We start from the raw sequence: 26,241 nt of genomic DNA, 5'->3' as shown, positions 1-26,241 counted from the left end.
AGATCACAGAGGTGAAGAGGGACTAGAGAGAGAGGGACGGTTATACCGTATACAAGAGAGGAAGGTAGACGTGAAGGGAGATAAATGAGAGAGAGAGAGAAGAGGGAGGTCACAGAGGTGAAGAGGGACTAGAGAGAGTGATATGGGAGAAATGAGAGCGAAAGAGAGAGAAGAGGGAGGTCACAGAGGTGAAGAGGGACTAGAGAGAGTGATATAGGAGAAATGAGAGCGAAAGAGAGAGAAGAGGGAGGTCACAGAGGTGAAGAGGGACTAGAGAGAGTGATATAGGAGAAATGAGAGCGAAAGAGAGAGAAGAGGGAGGTCACAGAGGAAAAATAGGAGAGAAAGAGTGGTGAAGAGGGAATAGAAAGAGTGATATAGGAGAAATGAGAGAGAGAGAGACAGACAGACAGACAGAGACGGAGGGAGTCACAGAGGGAAAGAAAGGTGAAGAGAGAGGAAGGGGGACGTGAAGGGAGATAAATGAGAGAGAGAAAGAATGAGTGAGTGAGTGAGTGAGTGAGTGATATAGGAGAAATGAGAGTGAGAGAGAGTCACAGAGGAGAAATGGGAGTGAGAGAGAAGAATTCACAGAGGAAAAATGAGAGTGAAAGAGAGAAAAAGAGAGAGGAAAAACGAGGTCTCATTGAAAAAAACGAAAGGGAAAGACAAGGTAGGTATTGGTTTTTGTCACGCTAATTTGCAGGCAAAATAATCTGCCTGCACAATACTGTGCCTATCGGAGGGAGACACAGATGTTATGTTGAAATAATATGCAGAATATGCACATCTGGGTAAGATTAATAGATTTTAGCATACCAGACAATTACCGTAGAAGAAAAAAAAATAGCAATCGAAGGTAGGTTTTTTTTACCTTAAACTCTTGAACGGTTTACCTATCCCATATTGAAATTCACCAAAAAGTTTGGGGTCGTCAAGCCTAGGGCCTTTGGGATCTCCGCAGTGCCCCTTTATGAGAAATTCTTTGTTTCACCAAGATCCGAAAGTCAGGTCTACCTGATACCTGATAAGCAGACACACTATGAGGTAGAACTGATTCCATCTACCTGATAATGAGTGGCTGGCCTAACACAACTAAAATTCCCTTTATCTTACCTGGAGGTTGTATCTGCCAGCGATCTCCTCCAATTTGGACAGATCAGCGGCCAGCTTGGGCAATTTGATATGGACAGAGGCGCGGACTGTTGTGCCCAGGTTGGTGGGGCAGAAGGTGAGGAATCCCAGACGGTCGTCGTGGGAGAACGGAAGTCTCTTCTCGATGTCGTTGACGGCGCTCACCAACCTTCTGTACACCTGGGGAAACCAAGGAATGAAAATCATGTATGAAGGTGCCATACGCTCAATATGAAAGAAAATCACAGTCTTATGGCATCATCTTAGATCTCAATCATTCTTCTTAGATCTTAATCATTTTTCTTCGCCTTCTCCCGTGGTCAGACGGGATTGGCGTTTTTCGAAAAAAAAAAAAAAAAAAAAAAAAAAATACGAGTGGATACCCTTTCAGAAGTGACTGAACCGGAGAACCGAAGATTAGTTAATTAGGACCTTCTTAAATGGCTTACCTGGCCCAAGTCTCCGCCCATCTGCATGGAAATTAATCTCAGGTGATCTTCCTCGTTACACCAGACCAGGAACGTCTTGTTGTCATTGTGGTAGATACCGCGACCAGTGGGCCAGAATCTGCAGGCGTTGGCAGCCTGGAGGAATGAGACATGAGACAATCGTGGTTAGGTTTGTAGATGCATTGATCGTTTTGTAGATTGTTTGGAAAAAGATCATCAAAAAGGAGACAACTTTTAAATAAATGATCAGTTGTGGTTGTACAATGAACTTCTAGCTCTGTTATTGATGTTAAAAGTTGCTCAATCTTTTACCTTTTTCATGCTCGTTTTCCTATTATTGTTTTTAAGCTATTTATATTGGCAGGGTTCTCCTGAAGGAGCTCTTCTCCTAACGGGGCTGGCGACCTATGTGTTTCATCACCATCATCAGGTAGCGTCATCGGAGTCGATGGTTGCCAATCTCATCAAAGCAGCAGTAACAGACGGTCTTCTTTCTTGAGCTAGGGTTTTGAACTTTTACTTTATTTGAATCTGTGTGTTCCATCGAAAAAAAAAATCTCGTGTTTCATCGAACAAAAAATCTCGTGTTTCATCTCACCTGCAAGAATCTGTCTCCCTCCTTGAACAGGAAGTGATCATCGATGAGCTTCTGTTGCACCTCCTTAGTCATGCCGGTCAGGGGGTAGAATTGCCCCTTCAGTTCTCCCTCGAGTCCGGACAGGGTGGAGGAGACCTTCTCTTCCATCTCCTTGTATTGAGCTTCAGTGAGGCAGGGATTGAAGGGGTAGCCCTGGAGGGAGCGACCGCAACGGACTCGGGTGGAGATGACGAATTCACCCTGGAGGGGAGAGAGAAGTGACCATTAGGTTGGGATTTACGAGGTTAAGAGCCTAGACACACTTTTCGTGAGTTTGATCCGAACTAATATTGAACTCTTTATTAGGAAGCTCCACATTATAATATAGTATTCCAACAACCTAAATCAGAGGAAGTAACCCAGTAATAGAGTTCTTTCACCCTAATTTTTTTTTCTCAGAGTATCCTCTCGTCCATCTGGTGTTCTTCGAGGTGGAGAGGCTACAGCAAATATTTCACGAAGTTAAAAGTGTTGTGAAATAAGAGTTTCATCAAGAGAGCAAGAGTTTCATCGTTAAAAGGTTAAGAAATATGAAGAAAGGTAGAATAAGAAATATGAAGAAAGGTAGGATAAGAAATACAAAGAAAGGTAGGATACGAAATACGAAGAAAGGATTGAAAGGAAGGATAAGAAATATGAAGAAAGGAAGGATAAGAAATATAAAAATGAGAATAGAAAAAAGAAGGTACCTGAAAATAAATACGAAATAAAGAGGGGAAAAAGGAAGCAAAGAAAGAATGAAGAAGAGACGGAAGAAAAAAAGACATACCTACGAAGAAAAGAAGGATACGAAATACGAAGAAAAGAAGGATACGAAATACGAAGAAAGGTAGAATAAGAAATATGAAGAAAGGTAGGATAAGAAATACAAAGAAAGGTAGGATACGAAATACGAAGAAAAGAAGGATACGAAATACCAAAAAAAAAGAAGAATACGAAGAAAGGAAGGATACGAAATACGAAAAAAAGAAAGGAAGGATAGACAAAGATAGAGGAAGAAGAGAATTAGAGGATGTGAGAGGATTGGTTTTCACCGTGAAGTGGGGATGAATTTTGAAGAGTACCTACATGGGAGAGAAAGTGTGACCTAGAAATGAAAGGAGTTTTAATGCTACGTCATCTCATTGATCTTCTAGTGGGGAAGAAGTTAAGTTTTGGATTATTTTTCCCAATGGGTTACTTTTTTTTACCACAGAAGAATTAACTGAAAAAAAGAAGAGCCATGAAACCCTTATAATACATAAAAATAACGTTAGTCCTTGGCAGTTACCGTTGAGTTGCGGGTGAAAAAAAGTTCCTAGGCAACTTTCTGTTGGGTATTATTATTATAGATTGTAAGAAAAGAGGATTAATAGCCTTCTAGGCTCCTCATAGTCTGACCTAGTTCATTTTGTTTCCAAAATGTGACGTCCCCCATTATGTCTCTTGCTCTAATGTAGAGTTTTAGACATTGTCGACTTTCCGCATTCAAGGCTCTATTATTTTCCCAAATGATATGGCAACGCGACGTGTGATTGGGTGTTTGGATGTACCTAGAGGCTTGGGAAATATATAGGTCACCTGTGAAATACCCAAAAGAAAACGGTTGGAAAAAGGTTCTCCTTGGTCTCAAACTTCGTAGAAACTTACCCCATCCTTTAGGCCCCAAAAGGGGCAAAAAGCCCTAAAGTTTAGGCCTTTTTGCCCCTACACACAAGCCTCTGAGTATCCTTTAAGGTTTTTTACCCCTACAGCTAAGCCTCGGAGTGGGCTTTTTGTGTGACAAACTTACATTGGGGTCCAAGTTGGCGAAGGAGTCGACATCGCCCCAGTTCTTGGGGGGATGCTTGTCAGTCTTTTTGAAGCCCTTGTGGTAGTCCTCGATGATGGGGTCAAACAGGTCAGCAAACACGATGTAAGCCTCAGCGTCGGGAGCGTAGATACCCACTCCAGAGTCCGGGTTCTCGAAACCTGAAGACAGATTGAGAAACACAACATGATGTTAAAAGAAATTAAGAGAAAAAGTCTGGCTCGGGGGTTTTAAAGAGGGAGGATACCAGCCTGAAATTTCCCTTTGCTAATACCAACCACGCACAACGTTGTTTAGCAATAACAGCATTTCGTGGAATGTGAAAATCCCGAAGTACGGGTTCAATCCTGGGTATTTTTTGAAGGGTACACTGCGACCCAAAGTCATTTAAATACATACCGTATTGGTTGAATTCGTACTCTTGTTTTCTATCAAAAAAGAAACATCTTGTTCTAAGCTGACAATCTAATAAGGGCCTGCTATGCACTTGTCTTTTTACTTTCTATTACTACAGTATAGCGAGCTATACTAGTAATGAAAGCATTGCAATCGGTCCAAATTTTTTCGTCAGCCTTTCAATCAGCCCTATGGTCATTGCTTTTGGGCGGACATTTGGTTTTGGCCACAATTTTTTTACGATTGGATCTCCTTCGCTGTCAACATTGCTATTTCTATAGCAAGGGAAATTTCAGGCTGGTACCCTCCCTGTAGTCCCCCAGCCAGGCTAAGTTGGTCTACTCCCTGTTTTAAGTCCCTCATAAAGACCTGCTCGTACACCTGTACTTTTTGTCCTGTGGAAAATGGCGAAGAAATTGAAAACAAACAGAGCTGGATAGGACTTATCCACGTGTATTTTCTTGCACTAAGTACAATCATACAGTTAAAATTGATAAATAAAATCAAATGTTCACAATGATCTTAAACTAGCGCTAAAAATGTATATATGCGACACATAACTTCTGTTTATTAGAGCGAAAATAGGAAACGTACGATTTGTGAGAACAATCGTAATTAAAATAAACAAAAATAATACATAGAAATAAATTAAACGAAAATAGTTAGCCCTTTCAAGTTGTACACAAGTTACGTTCCAATTGATAGCCAAAATAAAACAGTATCTTCTTTCAAAACAAAGAAGACGTTTTTGGAAATCAATGCTATACGTATACAGGGTTGGGAAAATGATTCCTCTGTTCTGATTGGTTACCGGTTTCCTATCCGAAGACCTCACCTTGCCCAATGCAGAATGAAGACAGCTGAAAGCTTCCAGCTTTTCTTTGGACACTGTATTTTGAGATCATGGTTTTAGTTTCCTATCCGCTGGCTGTAATGAAGTTAGCATTTCACACCGTTTTTTTCTAGTTCAGTTATTTCTGGTGTTTGTATCTTGACTTTTCAGTGTCCAGTTGGGCTTCGCATTCATTTCAGTAACAGGTACACAACTCTAAAGACCTTTCCACCTAGTGACCTATTCAACATGAATCCCATCCTACTCAGATCCTAGTCCTATTCTATTCCTATTGAGCATACATTACAATACACACAAAATCCCTTCGTCTCATCATGGCATTCATGTGCGTCGTCAAATAAACGAAGGATGGGTTTCACCAACCTTCTTTTCAGCCCCTAACAGCCCTGTTAGCTCAACAGCCCTGTTAAGCCAAATAGAACTTAACAGGCCTTCGAGAGGCTGAAAAAATATTGGTGAAACCGACGAAAAAGAAAACAAATAAAAAAGAGAGTTAAGAAAAGCTTTGGTATTTAAAATTTTATCTTTGGTTTACGTGTGGGGGTGTGAGATTCGTAGTCTCCTTTAGAGGTCCCTTCTGAGGGGTTCTCCTTTTGGAGGTCCCTTCTGAGGGGGTCTCCTTTTGGAGGTCCCTTCTTAGGGGGTCTCCTTTCTAGGAGGTCCCTTCTTAGGCGGCTCTCTCCAGCTTGATGAGTTCAGCAATTCCGTCGTTCATCTCCTTGACGGCCTCGAACTCGGTGAGACCCATTCTTCTCTTGTTGGAAATGTCGTAGACACCTCCAACGGACTCGGTGTGCTCTCCGGCAGTACCACGCACCTGGGGGTGAAAGGAATTAGGTTGGTGACTTCCGGTATTGGGACCTCCAGGCCCGGGGTGGGGGCAGTTCTCAAGGGGGGGGGTCCATCCGGTCCCACATATTTGCACCGGGCCCGAACACCTCAAAGGGGCCCGGAGCCAGGAGTTTTTTTTACCCTTAACTAGTGAGGTGGAGTCTGCCTGACCCCACAAAAATTTATTTTTGCCGTAGGGGCAATCCTATAATAGTTAGATCTTTGTCGTTCCCAGTACCTTCAAGTCTTGACTCTGTGACGAGAATATGTAAAAGTATATTCTTCTTTTTTTTTTAGCCTTTTGACGTGTTCAGACGGGGTCGGCGTTCCTCGTATGCCTCCATAATTATATTTCATTAGTAGTTAGGTTAGTACTATTTTTCAATGTACAGAAAATGTCCCGAAAAAGAAACAGCTTCCTTCAGAGACGTCCCTTGGTCCCGTCATTCACTTCCCGTCCCGTCAATTTACATTGAAAACATTTCTGACTAATTCTGGGCGAAACAGAAATCCCAGTTCTTATTGGATTTCCAGTGGAAATTCATGTAAAATACATCTCCTATAGCTGAGTAACGAATTCAGACGGCAGACAGTAATGTGTATTTTCCAGTGGAAATTCATGTAAAATACAGAAAAGCTTTGGTATTTAAAATTTTATCTTTGGTTTACGTGTGGGGGTGTGAGATTCGTAGTCTCCTTTAGAGGTCCCTTCTGAGGGGGTCTCCTTTAGAGGTCCCTTCTGAGGGGGTCTCCTTTTGGAGGTCCCTTCTGAGGGGGTCTCCTTTAGAGGTCCCTTCTGAGGGGTTCTCCTTTCTAGGAGTTCCCTTCTTAGGCGGCTCTCTCCAGCTTGATGAGCTCAGCGATTCCGTCGTTCATCTCCTTGACGGCTTCGAACTCGGTGAGACCCATTCTTCTCTTGTTGGAAATGTCGTAGACACCTCCAACAGACTCGGTGTGCTCTCCGGCAGTACCACGCACCTGGGGGTGAAAGGAATCAGGTTGATGACTTCCGGATTGGGACCTCCGTAACCTATGTCATTAAGTCTTTATACTGGTATAACATGATAGCACAGTTAGCAAAGTGGTAAAGTACTTACTTGCCGGGTACTTCCCAGGTTCGAAACCATCGACCGTTGTGCAATTAAAACGTCGACAAAAGTGTTCAAATACGAGTTTTCCTTTCAATACGTTGAAGGAAAAAAATCAACGGAATAATTTCTGGTGTTCTCATGTAGACCCAGCACCTAAATGAGAAGTATTTATATGTCTCTTGGGCCAGCCACTCACTATCGGGTACACCTGATCAGGTACCTATACCTCACGAGCACACACACACACACACTATCAGGTGTGGCTGAAAAGATCCGAAAGTCAGGTCTACCTGATACCTGATAAGCAGACACACTATGAGGTAGAACTGATTCCATCTACCTGATAATGAGTGGCTGACCTAACACAACTAAAATTCCTTTTATCTTACCTGGAGGTTGTATCTGCCAGCTATCTCCTCCAATTTGGACAGATCAGCGGCCAGCTTGGGCAATTTGATATGGACAGAGGCGCGGACTGTGGTGCCCAGGTTGGTGGGGCAGAAGGTGAGGAATCCCAGACGGTCGTCGTGGGAGAACGGAAGTCTCTTCTCGATGTCGTTGACGGCGCTCACCAACCTTCTGTACACCTGGGGAACAAAAAAAAATTGTGTATTGAGGTAAAACCTTTCCTTAGACCTGAGGAACAATAGAAGAAAAAACTTAGTCTATTTGAGATCTCAAAAATATCAGAGATCTCTCGTTTCTTTAGCTAAATCCCCTTTAGGGGTCAGCTAGCTATTCATTTCTAACGAAAGTTACAAATTTGGGTCGGGGTTGTGTTTTTTGGGTCACTAGGAAGCTATTCGCTATGAAAACTCATTTTATTTATACAGCCTTTTTAATTTTTAAGAGCTAGAGACTTGAAATTTGGTGTGTAGGCCACAAATGTGACAAGAATGCAACACAAAACTTTTGGTTAAGATCAGTGCAGCAGTTGTAAGAGAATTCATCAAAAGCTCTCAAAAAATACTTTTCATTAAGTAACGGTTAGCTATGTTTTGACCTGATTTGACAGTTTTCGACCTCTTTCTGGTGGTTTTCAGCTGTACTGACTAAACAGTTATAGAGATATTCATAGGACAAGGAAATTCGTGTGATGTTTACACCAGATTTTTCTTTAATAAAAAAGAGTTTTCCGAAGTGGCAAAAAGAGTTTTCCGAAATGGCTAAACCAAAGTTCAGTCCATTAGGACCTTCCCAAATGGCTTACCTGTCCCAAGTCTCCGCCCATCTGCATGGAAATCAATCTCAGGTGATCTTCCTCGTTACACCAGACCAGGAACGTCTTGTTGTCATTGTGGTAGATACCGCGACCAGTGGGCCAGAATCTGCAGGCGTTGGCAGCCTGGAGGAATGAGACATGAGACAATCGTGGTTAGGTTTGTAGGTGCATTGATCAATTGTGGTTACTGAATGATTCTTAGAAAAACATGAAATTTGGCAAACACCCCTTAAAGGACATTTCTCAACTCTGTGCTGTGCAAAGCAAAAGCTATCTTCCCCGAATCGATAAGAGTCATTATACAACTTGTATGTCAACCAATGAGAACCCAGGGACAGACAGAAAGGGACGTTCTCGTACTTTTGGGTCGATATCAGCATGGCTATGTATCTAGCTACCTATGTATGTACTCTAAGTACATGAGAGTACCGTGTAATGTCAATAGAAAGAGAACACCTAGGAGAGAAATTGAGGGGGGAAGAGGAATTTCTGAGAAAAAAAAAAGCAGAGGACACGGACGAAAAGAGAATAGATGGAGGCGAGAAGAGGAAAAAGGGAAAGAGAGAGAGAGAGAGGGAGAGAGAGAGAGTTAGAAGCAGAGAACGAAAGAGAGGGATTGAATTACAGAGAAAGAAAAGAGAAAAGGGATCATGAGAGGAAAAGAGCCAGGGATATCCGGGAAGAGAGAAAAATCGAAGAACGGAAGGAAAGAGAGACACGGCTGGCTTTCTCCTATCCTGTTTTCCTTCTCTCTTCGATTTCGGGACGATAAGACCATAGCAGTTACAGTTCCCTCTGTCAAACCAAAAACAATAATAATAATAATAATAATAATAATAATAATAATGCATATCCATAAAAGATACCCAATTTTTTTACTTTTTTCAACATTTATTTGTTTTGTTTCGTATTACAGGTGGCAGTAGGGACAGATGTAGACAAAGTGTGTTGTGGTGTAGACCATACCGTTGTTCTCAGTAGACACTTTGTAACATAGAATGGAAATCTCCAGATTTACAATAATAACTCCAGCTGTCTATGATAACAGCCGTGCTCTAGTGTTATACAGACAGTTCATCAGTCTAGTAAGTAAAAAAAAAAGGAAAAGGAATTTTAATTGTGTTAAACATATTTAAATGCTTGTCACAAACATCGTTCCCCGATTATTTCACCTAGATAAATTTTATGACATAACTTGGACTCGAACCACCAACCTCCAGATCCAAAGTCCAACGCGTTAACAACTGCACCACTAGAGTTGGTTCAGTCTAGTAAGTACCTTATCTTTTACTGTTTCATGATGGAAAAAGCTGACAACACGTGCGGTCCTAGACAGTCACCCGTTCAGATACCAACCACGCACAACGTTGTTTAGCAATAACAGCATTTCGTGGAATGTGAAAATCCCGAAGTACGGGTTCAATCCTGGGTATTTTTTGAAGGGTACACTGCGACCCAAAGTCATTTAAATACATACCGTATTGGTTGAATTCGTACTCTTGTTTTCTATCAAAAAAGAAACATCTTGTTCTAAGCTGACAATCTAATAAGGGCCTGCTATGCACTTGTCTTTTTACTTTCTATTACTACAGTATAGCGAGCTATACTAGTAATGAAAGCATTGCAATCGGTCCAAATTTTTTCGTCAGCCTTTCAATCAGCCCTATGGTCATTGCTTTTGGGCGGACATTTGGTTTTGGCCACAATTTTTTTACGATTGGATCTCCTTCGCTGTCAACATTGCTATTTCTATAGCAAGGGAAATTTCAGGCTGGTACCCTCCCTGTAGTCCCCCAGCCAGGCTAAGTTGGTCTACTCCCTGTTTTAAGTCCCTCATAAAGACCTGCTCGTACACCTGTACTTTTTGTCCTGTGGAAAATGGCGAAGAAATTGAAAACAAACAGAGCTGGATAGGACTTATCCACGTGTATTTTCTTGCACTAAGTACAATCATACAGTTAAAATTGATAAATAAAATCAAATGTTCACAATGATCTTAAACTAGCGCTAAAAATGTATATATGCGACACATAACTTCTGTTTATTAGAGCGAAAATAGGAAACGTACGATTTGTGAGAACAATCGTAATTAAAATAAACAAAAATAATACATAGAAATAAATTAAACGAAAATAGTTAGCCCTTTCAAGTTGTACACAAGTTACGTTCCAATTGATAGCCAAAATAAAACAGTATCTTCTTTCAAAACAAAGAAGACGTTTTTGGAAATCAATGCTATACGTATACAGGGTTGGGAAAATGATTCCTCTGTTCTGATTGGTTACCGGTTTCCTATCCGAAGACCTCACCTTGCCCAATGCAGAATGAAGACAGCTGAAAGCTTCCAGCTTTTCTTTGGACACTGTATTTTGAGATCATGGTTTTAGTTTCCTATCCGCTGGCTGTAATGAAGTTAGCATTTCACACCGTTTTTTTCTAGTTCAGTTATTTCTGGTGTTTGTATCTTGACTTTTCAGTGTCCAGTTGGGCTTCGCATTCATTTCAGTAACAGGTACACAACTCTAAAGACCTTTCCACCTAGTGACCTATTCAACACGAATACCATCCTACTCAGATGCTAATCCAGTAATCCTATTCTATTCCTATTGAGCATACATTACAATATACACACAAAATCCCTTCGTCTCATCATGGCATTCATGTGCGTCGTCAAATGAACAAAGGATGGGTTTCACCAACCTTCTTTTCAGCCCCTAACAGCCCTGTTAACTCAACAGCCCTGTTAAGCCAAATAGAACTTAACAGGCTGTTCGCTTAACTGGCCTTCGAGAGGCCACTTAAACTTAAAGTTCAAGTGTGAACAGGCCCATAAGACTATGCAGCCATCAACATGAAAACTGCCGTATACTACAAGTTGCAGTCTAGATGTGATATCCGCCATACAGGCAATGCAGTTAGTTCATATCGCGCCCTTTGTTTCAAATTCAAGCACCTAAGTAGGTAGATACCCGTGTTAGGTACTTACATACCTACCCTGAGCTTTTTTGAAAAGTACCTCTAGCTCGCACTTACTCAGACACTTGTACCTATAGCAGGTACTTACTCGTACTTAAAAGTGCTGCGCTAATGTTTCTTCCTCTCCGCTAATTTTTCATAAAACTTTTTTTTTTCTACTTTGAAACACCTTGGACGTCATACATAGAAAGAGTTACCCCTTACCTTACATCCCTCTCAGCCTCTCACCCACTTTATCAGTTTTCCCATTTCCTTTTCAACCTCGACTTGAAGTTTTCTAATTAGAGGAGAGGCACTCTATCTTGATTAGGAGACGTTGACGAGACTGGCGACCTATGTGTTTCATCACCATCATCAGGTAGCGTCATCGGAGTCGATGGTTGCCAATCTCATCAAAGCAGCAGTAACAGACGATCTTCTTTCTTGAGCTAGGGTTTTGAACTCTTCCTTTGTTTGAATCTGTGTGTTCAATCGAAAAAAAAAATCTCGTGTTTTATCGAACAAAAAATCTCGTGTTTCATCTTACCTGCAAGAATCTGTCTCCCTCCTTGAAGAGGAAGTGATCATCGATGAGCTTCTGTTGCACCTCCTTAGTCATGCCGGTCAGGGGGTAGAATTGCCCCTTCAGTTCCCCCTCGAGACCGGAGAGGGTGGAGGAGACCTTCTCTTCCATCTCCTTGTATTGAGCTTCGGTGAGGCAGGGATTGAAGGGGTAGCCCTGGAGGGAGCGACCGCAACGGACTCTGGTGGAGATGACGAATTCACCCTGGAGGGGAGAGAGAAGTGACCATTAGGTTGCGATTTACGAGGTTAAGAGCCTAGACACACTTTTCGTGAGTTTGATCCGAACTAATATTGAACTCTTTATCAGGAAACTCCACATTATAATATAGTATTCCAACAACCTAAATCAGGGGAAGTAACCCAGTAATAGAGTTCTTTCACCCTAATTTGTGGCACCCTAACACTATTTTTTTCTCAGAGTATCCTCTCGTCCATCTGGTGTTCTTCGAGGTGGAGAGGCTACAGCAAATATTTCACGAAGTTAAAAGTGTTATGAAATAAGAGTTTCATCAAGAGAGCAAGAGTTTCATCGTTAAAAGGTCGTCAAAATTGACCAATTAAATGCCTTGAGACTATGCTTAGCACGAACTTAAGAGCCAGCATTTTGTTCATAAATATGGGTGTAAGTCTTTATACTGGTATAACATGATAGCACAGTTAGCAAAGTGGTAAAGTACTTACTTGCCGGGTACTTCCCAGGTTCGAAACCATCGACCGTTGTGCAATTAAAACGTCGACAAACGTGTTCAAATACGAGTTTTCCTTTCAATACGTTGAAGGAAAAAAAAATCAACGGAATAATTTCTGGTGTTCTCATGTAGACCCAGCACCTAAATGAGAAGTATTTATGTGTCTCTTGGGCCAGCCACTCACTATCAGGTACACCTGATCAGCCTGACGAGCACACACACACACTATCAGGTAGACCTGAAATTGGATTCCCCATTGTGCGAGCGTATGGGAGTTTAAATGAATCCCTTTTGTGTAAATGTCAATAGTGAAGGTTATACCGTATACAAAAGAGGAAGGTAGACGTGAAACGAGATAAATGAGAGCGAGAGAGAGAGAGAAAGAGAAAGAGAGAGAGAGAGAGAGAGAGAGAGAGAGAGAGAGAAGAGGGAGGCCACAGAGGTGAAGAGCGACTAGAGAGAGTGATATGGGAGAAATGCGAGCGAAAGAGAGAGGAGAGAGAGGTCACAGAGGAAAAATAGGAGAGAAAGAGTGGTGTGAAGAGGGAATAGAGAGAGTGATATAGGAGAAATGAGAGCGAAAGAGAGAGAAGAGAGAGGTCACAGAGGAAAAATAGGAGAGAAAGAGTGGTGAAGAGGGAATAGAGAGAGTGATAATAGGAGAAATGAGAGTGAGAGACAGAGACGGAGGGAGTCACAGAGGGAAAGAAAGGTGAAGAGAGAGGAAGGGGGACGTGAAGGGAGATAAATGAGAGAGAGAGAGAGTGAGTGAGTGAGTGAGTGAGTGAGTTAGTGAGTGAGTGATATAGGAGAAATGAGAGTGAGAGAGAGTCACATAGGAGAAATGGGAGTGAGAGAGAAGAATTCACAGAGGAAAAATAAGAGTGAAAGAGAGAAAAAGACAGAGGAAAAACGAGGTCTCATTGAAAAAAACGAAAGGGAAAGACAAGGTAGGTAGTGGTTTTTGTCACGCTAATTTGCAGGCAAAATAATCTGCCTGCACAATACAGTGCCTATCGGAGGGAGACACAGATGTTATGTTGAAATAGTATGCAGAATATGCACACCTGTGTAAGATTAATAAATTTTAGCATACCAGACAATTGCCGTAGAAGAAAAAAAAAATTGCAATCGAAGGTAGGTTTTTTTTTACCTTAAACTCTTGAACGGTTTACCTATCCCATATTGAAATTCACCAAAAAGTTCGGGGTCGTCAAGCCTAGGGCCTTTGGGATCTCCGCAGTGCCCCTTTATGAGAAATTCTTTGTTTCACCCTATAACTTCTGAATGATTCTTAGAAAAACATGAAATTTGGCAAACACCCCTTAAAGGACATTTCTCAACTCTGTGCTGTGCAAAGCAAAAGCTATCCCCGAATCGATAAGAGTCATTATACAACTTGTATGTCAACCAATGAAAACCCAGGGACAGACAGAAAGGGACGTTCTCGTACTTTTGGGTCGATATCAGCATGGGTATGTATCTAGCTACCTATGTATGTACTCTAAGTACATGAGAGTACTGTGTAATGTAAATAGAAAGAGAACACCTAGGAGAGAAATTGATGGGGAAAGAGGAATTTCTGAGAAAAAAAAAGCAGAGGAGAAGGACGAAAAGAGAATAGATGGAGGCGAGAAGAGGAAAAAGGGAAAGAGAGAGAGAAGCAGAGAGAGAGGGAGAGGGAGAGAGAGATAGGGAGAGAAAGAGAGAGGCGAGAAGAGAGAAAAAAGGGAAAGAGAGAGAGAAGCAGAGAGAGAGGGAGAGGGAGAGAGAGATAGGGAGAGAGAGAGATAGGGAGAGAAAGAGAGAGAGAGGCGAGAAGAGAGAAAAAAGGGAAAGAGAGAGAGAGAGAGAGAGAGAGAGAGAGTAAGACGCAGAGAACGAAAGAGAGGGATTGAATAACAGAGAAAGAAAAGAGAAAAGGGATCATGAGAGGAAAAGAGCCAGGGATATCCGGGAAGAGAGAAAAATCGAAGGACGGAAGGAAAGAGAGATTGAATTAACAGGCAAATAGGAAGGAAAGAAAAAATGAGAATAGAAAAAAGAAGGTACCTGAAAATAAATACGAAATAAAGAGGGGAAAAAGGAAGCAAAGAAAGAATGAAGAAGAGAGGGAAGAAAAAAAGACATACCTACGAAGAAAAGGATACGAAATACGAAGAAAAGAAGGACACAAAATACAAAAAAAAAGGAAGGATACGAAATACGAAAAAAGAAAGGAAGGATACGAAATACGAAAAAAAATAAAGGATACGAAATACGAAAAAAGAAAGGGAGGATATGAAATAGGTACGAAAAAAGAAAGGAAGAATACGAAATACGAAAAAAAGAAAGGAAGGATACGAAATACGAAAAAAGAAAGGAAGGATACGAAATACGAAAAAAGAAGGAAGGATACGAAATACGAAAAAAGAAAGGAAGGATACGAAATACGAAAAAAAAGAAAGGAAGGATACGAAATACGAAAAAAGGAAGGAAGGATACGAAATACGAAAAAAGAAAGGAAGGATGCGAAATACGAAAAAAAGAAAGGAAGGATATGAAGTACGAAAAAAAGAAAGGAAGGATACGAAGTACGAGAAAAAAAGGAAGGATACGAAATACGAAAAAAGGAAGGAAGGATAGACAAAGATAGAGGAAGGAGAAGAGAATTAGAGGATGTGAGAGGATTGGTTTTCACCGTGAAGTTAGGATGAATTTTGAAGAGTACATGGGAGAGAAAGTGTGACCTAGAAATGAAAGGAGTTTTAATGCTACGTCATCTTATTGATCTTCTAGTGGGGAAGAAGTTAAGTTTTGGATTATTTTTCCCAATCGGTTACTTTTTTTTACCACAGAAGAATTAACTGAAAAAAAGAAGAGCCATGAAACCTTTATACATACATGAAAATAACCTTAGTCCTTGGCAGTTACAGTTGCGGGTGCGCTCTAGGATGCTAGAAAAGTGGCTAATACTGACTAACGTAGGTATTCAATATTCATCTCCTAAGGACACAAAGGGTTAGGTAGGTAATAGGTTTTTCGAAAAAACACAAGTCGAAAATTTTTAGTCCTTTTGAGACCATTCCTTTGATGTATGGAGTAAGTAGGTAGTAACAGAGCGATACAATTTTCTATGGTGAAAAAAGTTCCTAGGCCATTTTCTGTTGGGTATTATTATTATAGATTGTAAGAAAAGAGGATTAATAGCCTTCTAGGCTCCTCATAGTCTGACCTAGTTCATTTTGTTTCCAAAATGTGACGTCCCCCATTATGTCTCTTGCAGGTCTATTGTAGAGTTTTAGACATTTTCGACTTTCCGCATTCAAGGCTCTATTATTTTCCCAAATGATATGGCAACGCGACGTGTGTTTTCCTTTTTTTCCCCCCGATTTCCCTTTTAATTTTTTTTTTTTTTTTTTTTTTTTTTGTCGTAAGATTGGTGTTTCAGTGCCTTTTTATCTTCGTTGCAATGAAAGATCTGCTACATTGGACTTCACGGGTCTGTGTCGTAGCATGTCCAATATGTCTATCCTGTAATGTGTTATTTCATTCAGCCCTCTTTCCCCGAGTCCCGAGATACCCTTGTTCTTTATGTAGGTAAATATTTCTGTTCACTATCATTGAGGAAAAATTAACATTGACATTTCATCCCCCTTCCTTTTTTTTTTTTTTTTTTTTTTTTTTTTTTTTTTTTTTTTTTTTTTTGTAAGATTGGTGTTTCAGTGCCTTTTTAACTTCGTCGCAATGAAAGATCTGCTACATTAGACTTCACGGGTCTGTGTCGTAGCATGTCCGTAGTCTGTCCCTCATCGTAGTTATTTCATTCAGCCCTCTCCCCCTTCCCCTGAGGTCCCCTTGTACTTTATGTGGGTAAATATTTCTGTTCACTATCATTGAGGAAAAATTAACATTGACATTTCACGGCGATTAATCGCCAAATGATGTCATTAATGTCACTATCAACATCTGAGGTGGAATGTTAATGTTGCATTGCATTGACGAAATTTGTAAGGCTCCAAATATCTCGGAGCCAAAAATTATCGCATGTTATCGTCGTGAGGCCTGTCGCAAATTGGAAGTGTAGGCGCGCTCTTTAATAGCCCAATGCTGTCTAACAAATTTGAAAATCCAATTAAACTTATGAAAATGATAGAGACCTCTCACATTCTAGGAGACCTAAGTCGCGCTACTCCAGTGTGAGAGGTCTCTATTATTTTCATAGGTTTGCTGGATTTTCAAGTGGAATCGCACAACTTCGCCCGAATAAAAGTTGCGCGACTACACTTGCAATGTGCGACAGGCCTTCATGGCGAAATTTCATTCGAATAAACATTTGCCATCACCTGTGTTTTGTTAGGCTGTAATGAGTGTGAGTGTGTGTCTAGGTTATTTATTTGATCCTGTTTTTCACCTTTTGTCCCTTTACGGGTCTGTGTCGTAGCATGCCCATCCCGTAGTGCGTCCCTCACCAAAATCTATGTATGGTGCTAGAATCTTGGAGAAGTTGGTAATTAATCAGAAGCCACGACAATGAAAAAGAAAACTTCTTTTTGTGTTTAACTTAACCCTATAATAACACTGGTCACTGTTCGTTTGTGGCAGTTTCTTTTTGTTACAATTTTCCATTAACGTAACTTCTGAAGTAGTATCATCCAGAATTTTGCAAGCTACCTAACCTTCTAAAACCGAAACATAGCTTTCCACGTACCTGATTGGACGACATCCAGCAGGGAAGATCCGAAGGAGGTTTTCTTCACTTTGAGGGCGTCGAAAATTTCTTTGGTCAGATATTTCTTGAGCAGGGACTTGCTTTCTGTGGCTTGGAACTTGGCGAAGCCAGCTTCTAGCTTGTCAAGAGTTGCTTGGTCAACCATTTTTGTACTGAAAGCAATCGAAAATTCAACAAATTAGAAATATTTACAGAGAGGTGAGGTGAGATTTAATTGAGGCGTTTAATTGAGATTTAATTAGAGTTACAGAGAGAAAAGTCGCACGAGGGAAGAGTTTTGTGCAAGGGTCTGATTCTTAACAGCATTCCGCCTTAGAAACTCTGAAAATCACACCGTAAAGTCTTCTCAAAGGTCAAAATGACCAATTACACAAAAGTTATGACCCCTTATTCGTTCAAAGTGAAGAAGGCAGTAGAAAATCGTGACTGTAGAGTGGAGATAGGCTGTTTGATAGCTTGCATGTTCATCTGTTTGACCTCCTCTACCCATGTTTTACCTTCGTCTTCCCTTATCCCACTTTTCAGGTATACCTCATCAAGTCATCAGTAATCCTTTACCCATTTAGCCTTCATTTTTCTTCCCCCCTTGTCCCATTTTCCATCCTTCCTTCCTTTCTACCTACCTACTCCTCAACCGTGTTATCCTCCCTTATCTATGGTCTATCTCCTTCTCCTCTCTCCTCTTCCTCCTCCCCTTCCTCTTCCTCCCTTCTTCAAGGGAGGGAGTCTCTTCCCTAGGATTTTTTTGTTTATCAGCAGTTTTCATGTTGCACGCAACACAGTGAAACATATTCCAGTCGACTTGAAACTTCGAAAGTTAAATTAAATTTGTTCGAATTTGCTGAAGCTCAAGGTTTTAGCTCTCTGGATTTGGATATTCCATTAGTAAGATAGGCTAGGTACTTGGGTACTTACATATTTCTGAATATCAGGAGAATAGGGTTTCTTCCGAGTTGTTTTAATTGTGGCCCGCGAAGTACCTCCCAATGTAGAATGTGGCCCGCATACATATGGAAGTTGGAAACCCATGTTTTAGACTTTTCTTTTGCTATGTTTCCATGAAGAAGGAATGGAAGATTTAGCACTTTTGACACATCCACTAATAATTCAACAATATTAAGTTATATTAACTCAACCTCTTGGAGCCTTTTCATGGTTTACTCCTCTGTCTAATAGTTTTTTGTCCGATAGACTTCTTTCTTGATCTGGACTAGAGGACACACCTTACATAGTATGCCATCTCTGAAAAGGACCATCTTACAGATAAGGCTTGATAAAGTCATCGATCTTTCTTATCATTTTATGATAAAGATTTTACTGCGTATTAGGAACAGACCTTAACAATGTATTATTATTATTGCTTACTAGGTACTAATTAATTAATGTAAATTATCAAAATTATTGATGTACAAAACGCCTTTTTTCAAATGTTGGAATAATGGGATTTTTTGTCTCAGCCTACCGCCACAATTCGGAGGCTTAAGTGTATGGGTGTGTGTCATTAAAATTTGTTGTCAAGTCATTTGAGAAATTAATTAATCAAATTTGATAAGAATTACAATTTTTATGACATGACTTAATTTGTACAACAGCATTATATACGGTCTTCGGGTCGAATTATGCGTGGTGCATAGCAGAAAATTGTTACCTAAGATCTACCTAATAGGTGCACCAATGTAGGAATAGGAAGTCTTTTTTTTCTCTCAATAATTGTCAAATAGTGGATGTGTCAAATTTACCTAATTGTAATTAGACAAAATAAGAGTGATGGCAATGTGTAATCAAAAAGTGAGTAATTCTATTTATTAATCATAGGATTAATCACTCTTATCACTTTCCTATTATTACAAGTTGATTTGGATCAATATTTTTAAGACTAAAGCTCGTTTTTACAGGGTCGAGCGGATTTCGAACACTACTTCGTCTTCTGACAGTTTCATTTGTCCGCACACTGTACGCGTACACGGTAGGTTTTGAGTCAGTATGACACATTCCTATATTTCCTAGGATCTCTCATACCCATGATTAATTCACTGTTTGTGGGTATTATTTCAAAGTTAACTTCAAAATAACTTGAAAAAAAAATAACAGGTAGTTCATTCCTAAAAGGGAACTTAGCTAAAAGATCATACTGGATATAATTTTCAATTGTTTTGCTTTGCCGGGCAATCACCTCCTTAGTACGAGTACCTCTCGAATTATTGTATGAATGACGTGGTATTCATTGCGTTATCAAAAGACATTCCCAGTACCCAGGTGCATAATGACATTTTTGATTTATCAAATTTCACTGATCAAAACAAAGCAAGAACTCATAAGTGTGTGTTGTCATTCATGTCTGAACTTCCAGATGTTTGTTTATGCTTTGGAAGAATCACAATGCGTTTTATTTTGACTGATAGTGGTACATAATATGTATGACTAAGAAGTTGACGAGCACCACATAAATACATGTAATAGATGATAGATTTTGACTGATATATCTGTAGATATGAGTATTCTTTAGGAGTGAAATTCATGTAAACAACTCCAAAATGTCCGAATATAATGATTACACAATGATCATTGTAATTGTTTTACATCTGATTAAAATTATCAAGATCGGGAGTTCAAAAAAATTACAAAGTAGGACGCTGTGGTTGGGCTCTATCTTTTGAGCTTTTGAAGCTTCTCAAAGTTCTCAGACCTTGTAGGAATACTTCTTTTTTTTTTAAACGAATTACGCTTAGAATTCAATTAAACCCCATGAGAATTCACAGAAAATATTAAAAATGTGAAACACGAAGGCAAAATTCAAGTTGAAATTAAAACTGGTTTTAAATAAATCGGAAAATTCAGCTCAGAAGACCCCTCGCATTTGTTCTGAATGTAGCTCACACAGCTTCAGCATTTACCTGATGCTGTATGAAATCCTAACCCCAGGGTCAATGAACCGTTTGCAAAAGCTTCCTTGTATTTTAGCCTTTATTGGAGTTTTTGCCTGAATTATTGAATGTTTTACTCCACGGTCTTATTATTTCATTATAATAAACTACGTACAGTTTTAATTTTTTTGTTGGGATTTTGATGAAACTAATTGATTTTCCACTTTGAAATTGAAAATTGAAAATCCACTTTGAAACTAGCCCTAATAAATGCCTGGGATAATGTATGATAATGGAGCTGCCCGTACACCCACTTTGAACTACGCCAGGTCCTCTGGTGAAAAACTGAAAGTTAACTTACTCTTCGGACACGCCATTTGTCACAGATTTCGACGAGCACCCACCCATAGATCGAGCTGAACCGGACCGGAAATTGTTAAAATTGGACCGAAAATCACCGGCGACTGAACGAAATTGTGAACTTTATATTTTTTGGTTTTTCCCTTTTTCGTGCACGCACAATTCCTGTTTACAAAATTCCCGTCTCGTTCCCCTGCTCACCCCCTGGATTTCGGGATCGATAGTCTGGGAGTATTGCGCCCTTCACGCTGCTGCTCCTGGGGGGTGGGGTGCTGGTTGCTGGGGACGCTCCTCGCTCCCTCTTGATTTTGCCGCCAAGTTTGAAAAATGCGGAATTTTGTGCTTCTTCCCGATTTTCCCTTTTTTTCTTCCTTCTTTTTTTTAAGTTTACGTGATGATAATTACAAAAGTTTTATGTAAATCAGAGAGTTTAGTTTAGCTTTTCTCTATTTTATAGTAGATAACCTAATCATATAGCACCCGTAAATCTATTCTTTAGAAACTTTGAAAAGTCGAATGTCCACTGACACCTATTCGAACGCGTAGGTACCTACTTGTCCTTAAGCTGAACTGCTGACAACTAAAACGGCCACTCAACTTTGACGTGAACTTTTTCGACAGCGAAACTTCCTTTTTCAATTTTTAGAAACAGTCATTATGTATTGTGTCGATATTAGATGTTCTTGTGTAGGGCTATTCCGTGTGCCTCCCTTGTCTTTTCAATCAATTATGATGCCAAAAATAATGCCATGCGTGAGAAGTTTCAACTATCCACTATCCTTTGTAGGATTTACCTACATTTGTTATCGGGTGGGTCAACACGCCAAGTTTTATCGTATCAATTAAATTCTATCAACTTAAAGGGATCAGGTGATCCGCATCAAACATACGGTAAGACACAGCGTGTACATCCGCCTTTAATGATGTTTAGATCCCTTCTAAAACTAGTTAACCTAATTCTATGCATAGTCAACTTGTTCGCTGAAATCCATCACAAGTAATGGCTGGGTGTTCCCTCCCGATTTAATCCATTATTTAAGTCTAACGATTCACTTCCTGGCCCGATTAGAAATGGCATTGCAAAATATTTCGCTATAATACCTGTATCGATGCGAGGTACCTCTATTGTTGATATTGGTAATTGATTATTTTGCATCTGTATCAATACGCTCATGAAATTGCATACGGGGGGAACCCATATCACGCCCGCCACTCACGATCAGACTGTCTGACTTACGGAACCTGTGTGGCGAAAGAGATCTAGACCAAGGTCTGTCAGACCGTCTGAGAGAACGCGGTCTCAAGCTTTTTTCATCACACACGCAGACACGTTCCAACTGCCTGACATTATAAGGGACTCTTTTTTGATGATCTTCTCCGTTAAATTTACATTTTATTCCTGGCAAATTTTCAGTTTATAGGACCTCCTGTTTTGGACCTCAACCTATTTTTAGACTGACAGGGGGATAGAGGTGAAAGCCAGCAGTTACCCTCTCTTAGTTCTTAGTTGCCCATCAAAGGTGGATGGAGGGAAGTAGTTAAAATCCACCAGGGTAAATGAAGTGTTGTTTTAATAGCACCATTCTAACCAGCTCTCTATGACACTATGTAGGGTATTTCTTTGGTTATAGGTAATGTAGGTAGGTAAAGACAGGGGCTTCCAACTAGCGGCCCGCGGGCCACATGTGGCCCGCCAGACCATTTTTGTGGCCCGCGAAGCTTTTTGGGCTCGCGAAGCTCTGCACAAAATAACCTACAAGACCAGTGTAGTTTTCATTGAGTCATGGAAACTAACCCCCGTTAGTGTTCAGCTACAATTAGGAGAATATTTTTTGAAAAATTTCGCCTGCGGCCCTCAAACTTCGATCGGACTGCATTTCTGGAAAAAAAAGGGGGTAGCCCGCATACACATGGAAGTTGGAAACCCCTGACCTAGAAACTTACCTACAATACCTACATAGTCTACATACATATTTTTAGCCCGTCCTTCCTTTATTATTACAATAGTAATAAAAAAAGGTATAGTGGATGGGCTATTGTATTTGACTTTGACTCCATCGTTCATAAATAGTAAATACTCGTATGTCAAGTATTTTAGGACGTTAGGTAAATCGATTTTGCCAAAGTTCGGCATTCTTTTATGAGTATAAGTTTCCACAACTGTATCTTACAAGCTCAAAAGGCAGTTTGGGGGGGGAGGTATTTTTCATTCTGAATATCTTGGCAAAATACTTAAGTTATTTGACAACTATTGAGAGAGAAAAAGACTTCCTATTCCTACATTGGTGCACCTACTGCACCTATTGGGTAGATCTTAGGTAACAATTTTCTGCTATGCACCACGCATAATTCGACCCGAAGACCATGTACATATAATGCTGTTGTACAAGTATGCTTTCTGTGGCTTGGAACTTGGCGAAGCCAGCTTCTAGCTTGTCAAGAGTTGCTTGGTCAACCATTTTTGTACTGAAAGCAATCGAAAATTCAACAAATTAGAAATATTTACAGAGAGGTGAGGTGAGATTTAATTGAGGCGTTTAATTGAGATTTAATTAGAGTTACAGAGAGAAAAGTCGCACGAGGGAAGAGTTTTGTGCAAGGGTCTGATTCTTAACAGCATTCCGCCTTAGAAACTCTGAAAATCACACCGTAAAGTCTTCTCAAAGGTCAAAATGACCAATTACACAAAAGTTATGACCCCTTATTCGTTCAAAGTGAAGAAGGCAGTAGAAAATCGTGACTGTAGAGTGGAGATAGGCTGTTTGATAGCTTGCATGTTCATCTGTTTGACCTCCTCTACCCATGTTTTACCTTCGTCTTCCCTTATCCCACTTTTCAGGTATACCTCATCAAGTCATCAGTAATCCTTTACCCATTTAGCCTTCATTTTTCTTCCCCCCTTGTCCCATTTTCCATCCTTCCTTCCTTTCTACCTACCTACTCCTCAACCGTGTTATCCTCCCTTATCTATGGTCTATCTCCTTCTCCTCTCTCCTCTTCCTCCTCCCCTTCCTCTTCCTCCCTTCTTCAAGGGAGGGAGTCTCTTCCCTAGGATTTTTGTACAAGTAAAGTCATGTCATAAAAATTGTAATTCTTATCAAATTTGATTAATTAATTTCTCAAATGACTTGACAACAAATTTTAATGACACACACCCATACACTTAAGCCTCCGAATTGTGGCGGTAGGCTGAGACAAAAAAATCCCATTATTCCAACATTTGAAAAGAGGCGTTTTGTACATCAATAATTTTGATAATTTACATTAATTAATTAGTACCTAGTAAATAATAATAATAATACATTGTTAAGGTCTGTTCCTAATACGCAGTAAAATCTTTCTTATCATAAAATGATAAGAAAGATCGATGACTTTATCAAGCCTTATCTGTAAGATGGTCCTTTTCAGAGATGGCATACTATGTAAGGTGTGTCCTCTAGTCCAGATCAAGAAAGAAGTCTATCGGACAAAAAACTATTAGACAGAGGAGTAAACCATGAAAAGGCTCCAAGAGGTTGAGTTAATATAACTTAATATTGTTGAACGTATTAGTGGATGTGTCAAAAGTACTAAATCTTCCATTTCTTCTTCATGGAAACATAGCAAAAGAAGAGTCTAAATTTCTAAAAGAAAGAAAAACGATAAGAGGGCTCCAGACTACTCCAGAGTTGTGAGTTAACATTATTAGTGGATGTGTCAAAATTACCAAATTTTTCAGAGGCGAAAAGGGATGAATATATCCCTCTTCTACTTCATCATAGAAAAACAATACTTGCTCATTAACTCATTAGATGGTATAGCTTCGCTTTAATTACATATAAAGGAAGAGTCTCGAGAAAAGAAAACGGTTTGGATATTATTAGTGAATGTGTCAAATTCACCTAATTGTAATTAGACAAAATAAGAGTGATGGCAATGTGTAATCAAAAAGTGAGTAATTCTATTTATTAATCATAGGATTAATCACTCTTATCACTTTCCTATTATTACAAGTTGATTTGGATCAATATTTTTAAGACTAAAGCTCGTTTTTACAGGGTCGAGCGGATTTCGAACAACACTTCATGTCTTCTGACAGTTTCATTTGTCCGCACACTGCACATGTACACGGTAGGTTTTGAGTCAGTATGACACATTCCTATATTTCCTAGGATCTGTCTCATACCCATGATTAATTCACTGTTTGTGGGTATTATTTCAAAGTTAACTTCAAAATAACTTGAAAAAAATTAACAGGTAGTTCATTCCTAAAAGGAAATTTAGCTTAAAGGAAACTCTTGCTAGCTATTCTGTCGACCAATATAGCACCTGCTACCCATACCTATCCGAAATGGCGGAAAAATCCATATGGCGGCGAAGAAAATGTCCCAGCATTGAAGAAGATATGGAAAAAAGTCTGGAAATTTGAAGAAAAAGTCTGGAAATTTGAAGAAAAGGTCTGAAATTTTGAAGAAAAAGTCTGGAAATTTGAAGAAAAAGTCTGGAAATTTGAAGAAAAAGTCTGGAAATTTGACGAAAAAGTCTGGAAATTTGGAGGAAAAGTCTGGAAATTTGGAGCAAAAGACTGAAAACTTGGAGCAAAAGTCTGGAAATTTGAAGAAAAAAAAAAACAGTCTGGAAATTTGGAAACACCGGTAGACACGAAAGATGGTAGATCGGAAACACACAAAGTGTACCTGGCCTTCTCTTGTGGAAAATTGCTACCAACTGAATTACCTACTGATCTTCAATTATCCAGAGTACGTAGAGCTATTTTCATTTGTAGAAAAGACGACGGAGAAATAATATTTTCGGGAATCGAACACCTTACCTACACTGGACAAAAATTTGCATTGCCAAATTGCTGATTTTTCGTTAAGGCGGTCTGGCTCTCTACTTGAGAGCAAAAAGCTATTTATTTCACCTACCTTCCAGTTTCATTTCCCGGTTGCATTGACTCCTTCACATTCTCCAATAATTTTTCACGTACGCCATATAAGAATGCCATTTAAAATCAATTTTCACTCGATACTTTTACTAATTTAACTTGTGTGTGACTTGATAAAACTTCTTTGGGTAGTATTTTCCTAAAGAGTTCGTAGTGATTTTGTGATTTCTCTGAACGGATTTTTGACCAGATAACTGATTTGTGATTATTCGATTTTTGGAAGAAATACAAGGTTGGCTGTTCTTCTTGGGAACCAAAGACGTATGACGGGTATCCTCTCTTGGAAATCTACCTAGGTTATTGATTAAGTTTATTATTTATTGTTAGATACCTAACTGCTTTATAAACTTGCTCCTTGTTAGGCTCTGCATTATGCTACAAGTATTTTCAAATCCTACTGTTAATCAAAAACCAATGAAAAGCTTGTACTAATGGATATGAGAGAAAATGATTTGAATAGACGTTTTTCCAGGTCACTCGAACATTGGCGAGATTGCTTTCAGAGCTAGGTACCTATTGAACACGTAAAGATATACCCATAAGCTACAGCTAGTGAATGCCTTCAGTAAAGATTGTACCTATAATCTACAGCTGGTGAATACCTACAGTATTGTGTAGTATAGCATAATGTTGAACAATTGAGATTTCCGCCATCCATTCTCTGTAGCCAGAAAAAATCTACAGTAATAGGCAGGAGGCAGGCTTCATTCCATTTTGTAGCTATCTAGTGTAAATACAGTGTGTATCA

At 39.7% G+C, this 26,241-nt stretch overlaps 1 protein-coding gene across 4 annotated transcripts in view; it reads right to left on the bottom strand.

Annotated features, from left to right (window-relative positions):
- Window positions 1-1,101: 1,101 nt before the first annotated feature.
- The window catches only part of LOC103508767 (arginine kinase), a 27,391-nt gene continuing 2,251 nt past the window's right edge, over window positions 1,102-26,241 (bottom strand). Inside the window, exons 1-7 of one of the 4 annotated variants that reach the window (XM_026825080.1) lie at window positions 22,142-22,164; window positions 18,258-18,305; window positions 17,322-17,494; window positions 3,992-4,170; window positions 2,182-2,421; window positions 1,584-1,718; window positions 1,108-1,314 (exon numbers count right to left, since the gene is read on the bottom strand). In XM_026825080.1, the coding sequence (XP_026680881.1) occupies window positions 1,108-1,314; window positions 1,584-1,718; window positions 2,182-2,421; window positions 3,992-4,170; window positions 17,322-17,494; window positions 18,258-18,305; window positions 22,142-22,149 (990 nt within the window). In that variant the 5' untranslated portion in view covers window positions 22,150-22,164. Of the gene's footprint in view, window positions 1,315-1,583; window positions 1,719-2,181; window positions 2,422-3,991; window positions 4,171-17,321; window positions 17,495-18,257; window positions 18,306-20,567; window positions 20,704-22,141; window positions 22,165-25,473; window positions 25,662-26,241 lie in introns of those variants that run through there. The other 3 variants (XM_026825041.1, XM_008473370.3, XM_026825002.1) reach the window with 3 other exon arrangements.

The sequence above is a fragment of the Diaphorina citri genome, unplaced genomic scaffold, assembly GCF_000475195.1.
Source record: "Diaphorina citri unplaced genomic scaffold, Diaci psyllid genome assembly version 1.1 scaffold2, whole genome shotgun sequence".
NCBI classification, from domain to species: domain Eukaryota; kingdom Metazoa; phylum Arthropoda; class Insecta; order Hemiptera; family Psyllidae; genus Diaphorina; species Diaphorina citri.
Note: the sequence above shows the minus strand (reverse complement) of the source record. Positions and strands in the feature narration are given on the sequence as shown.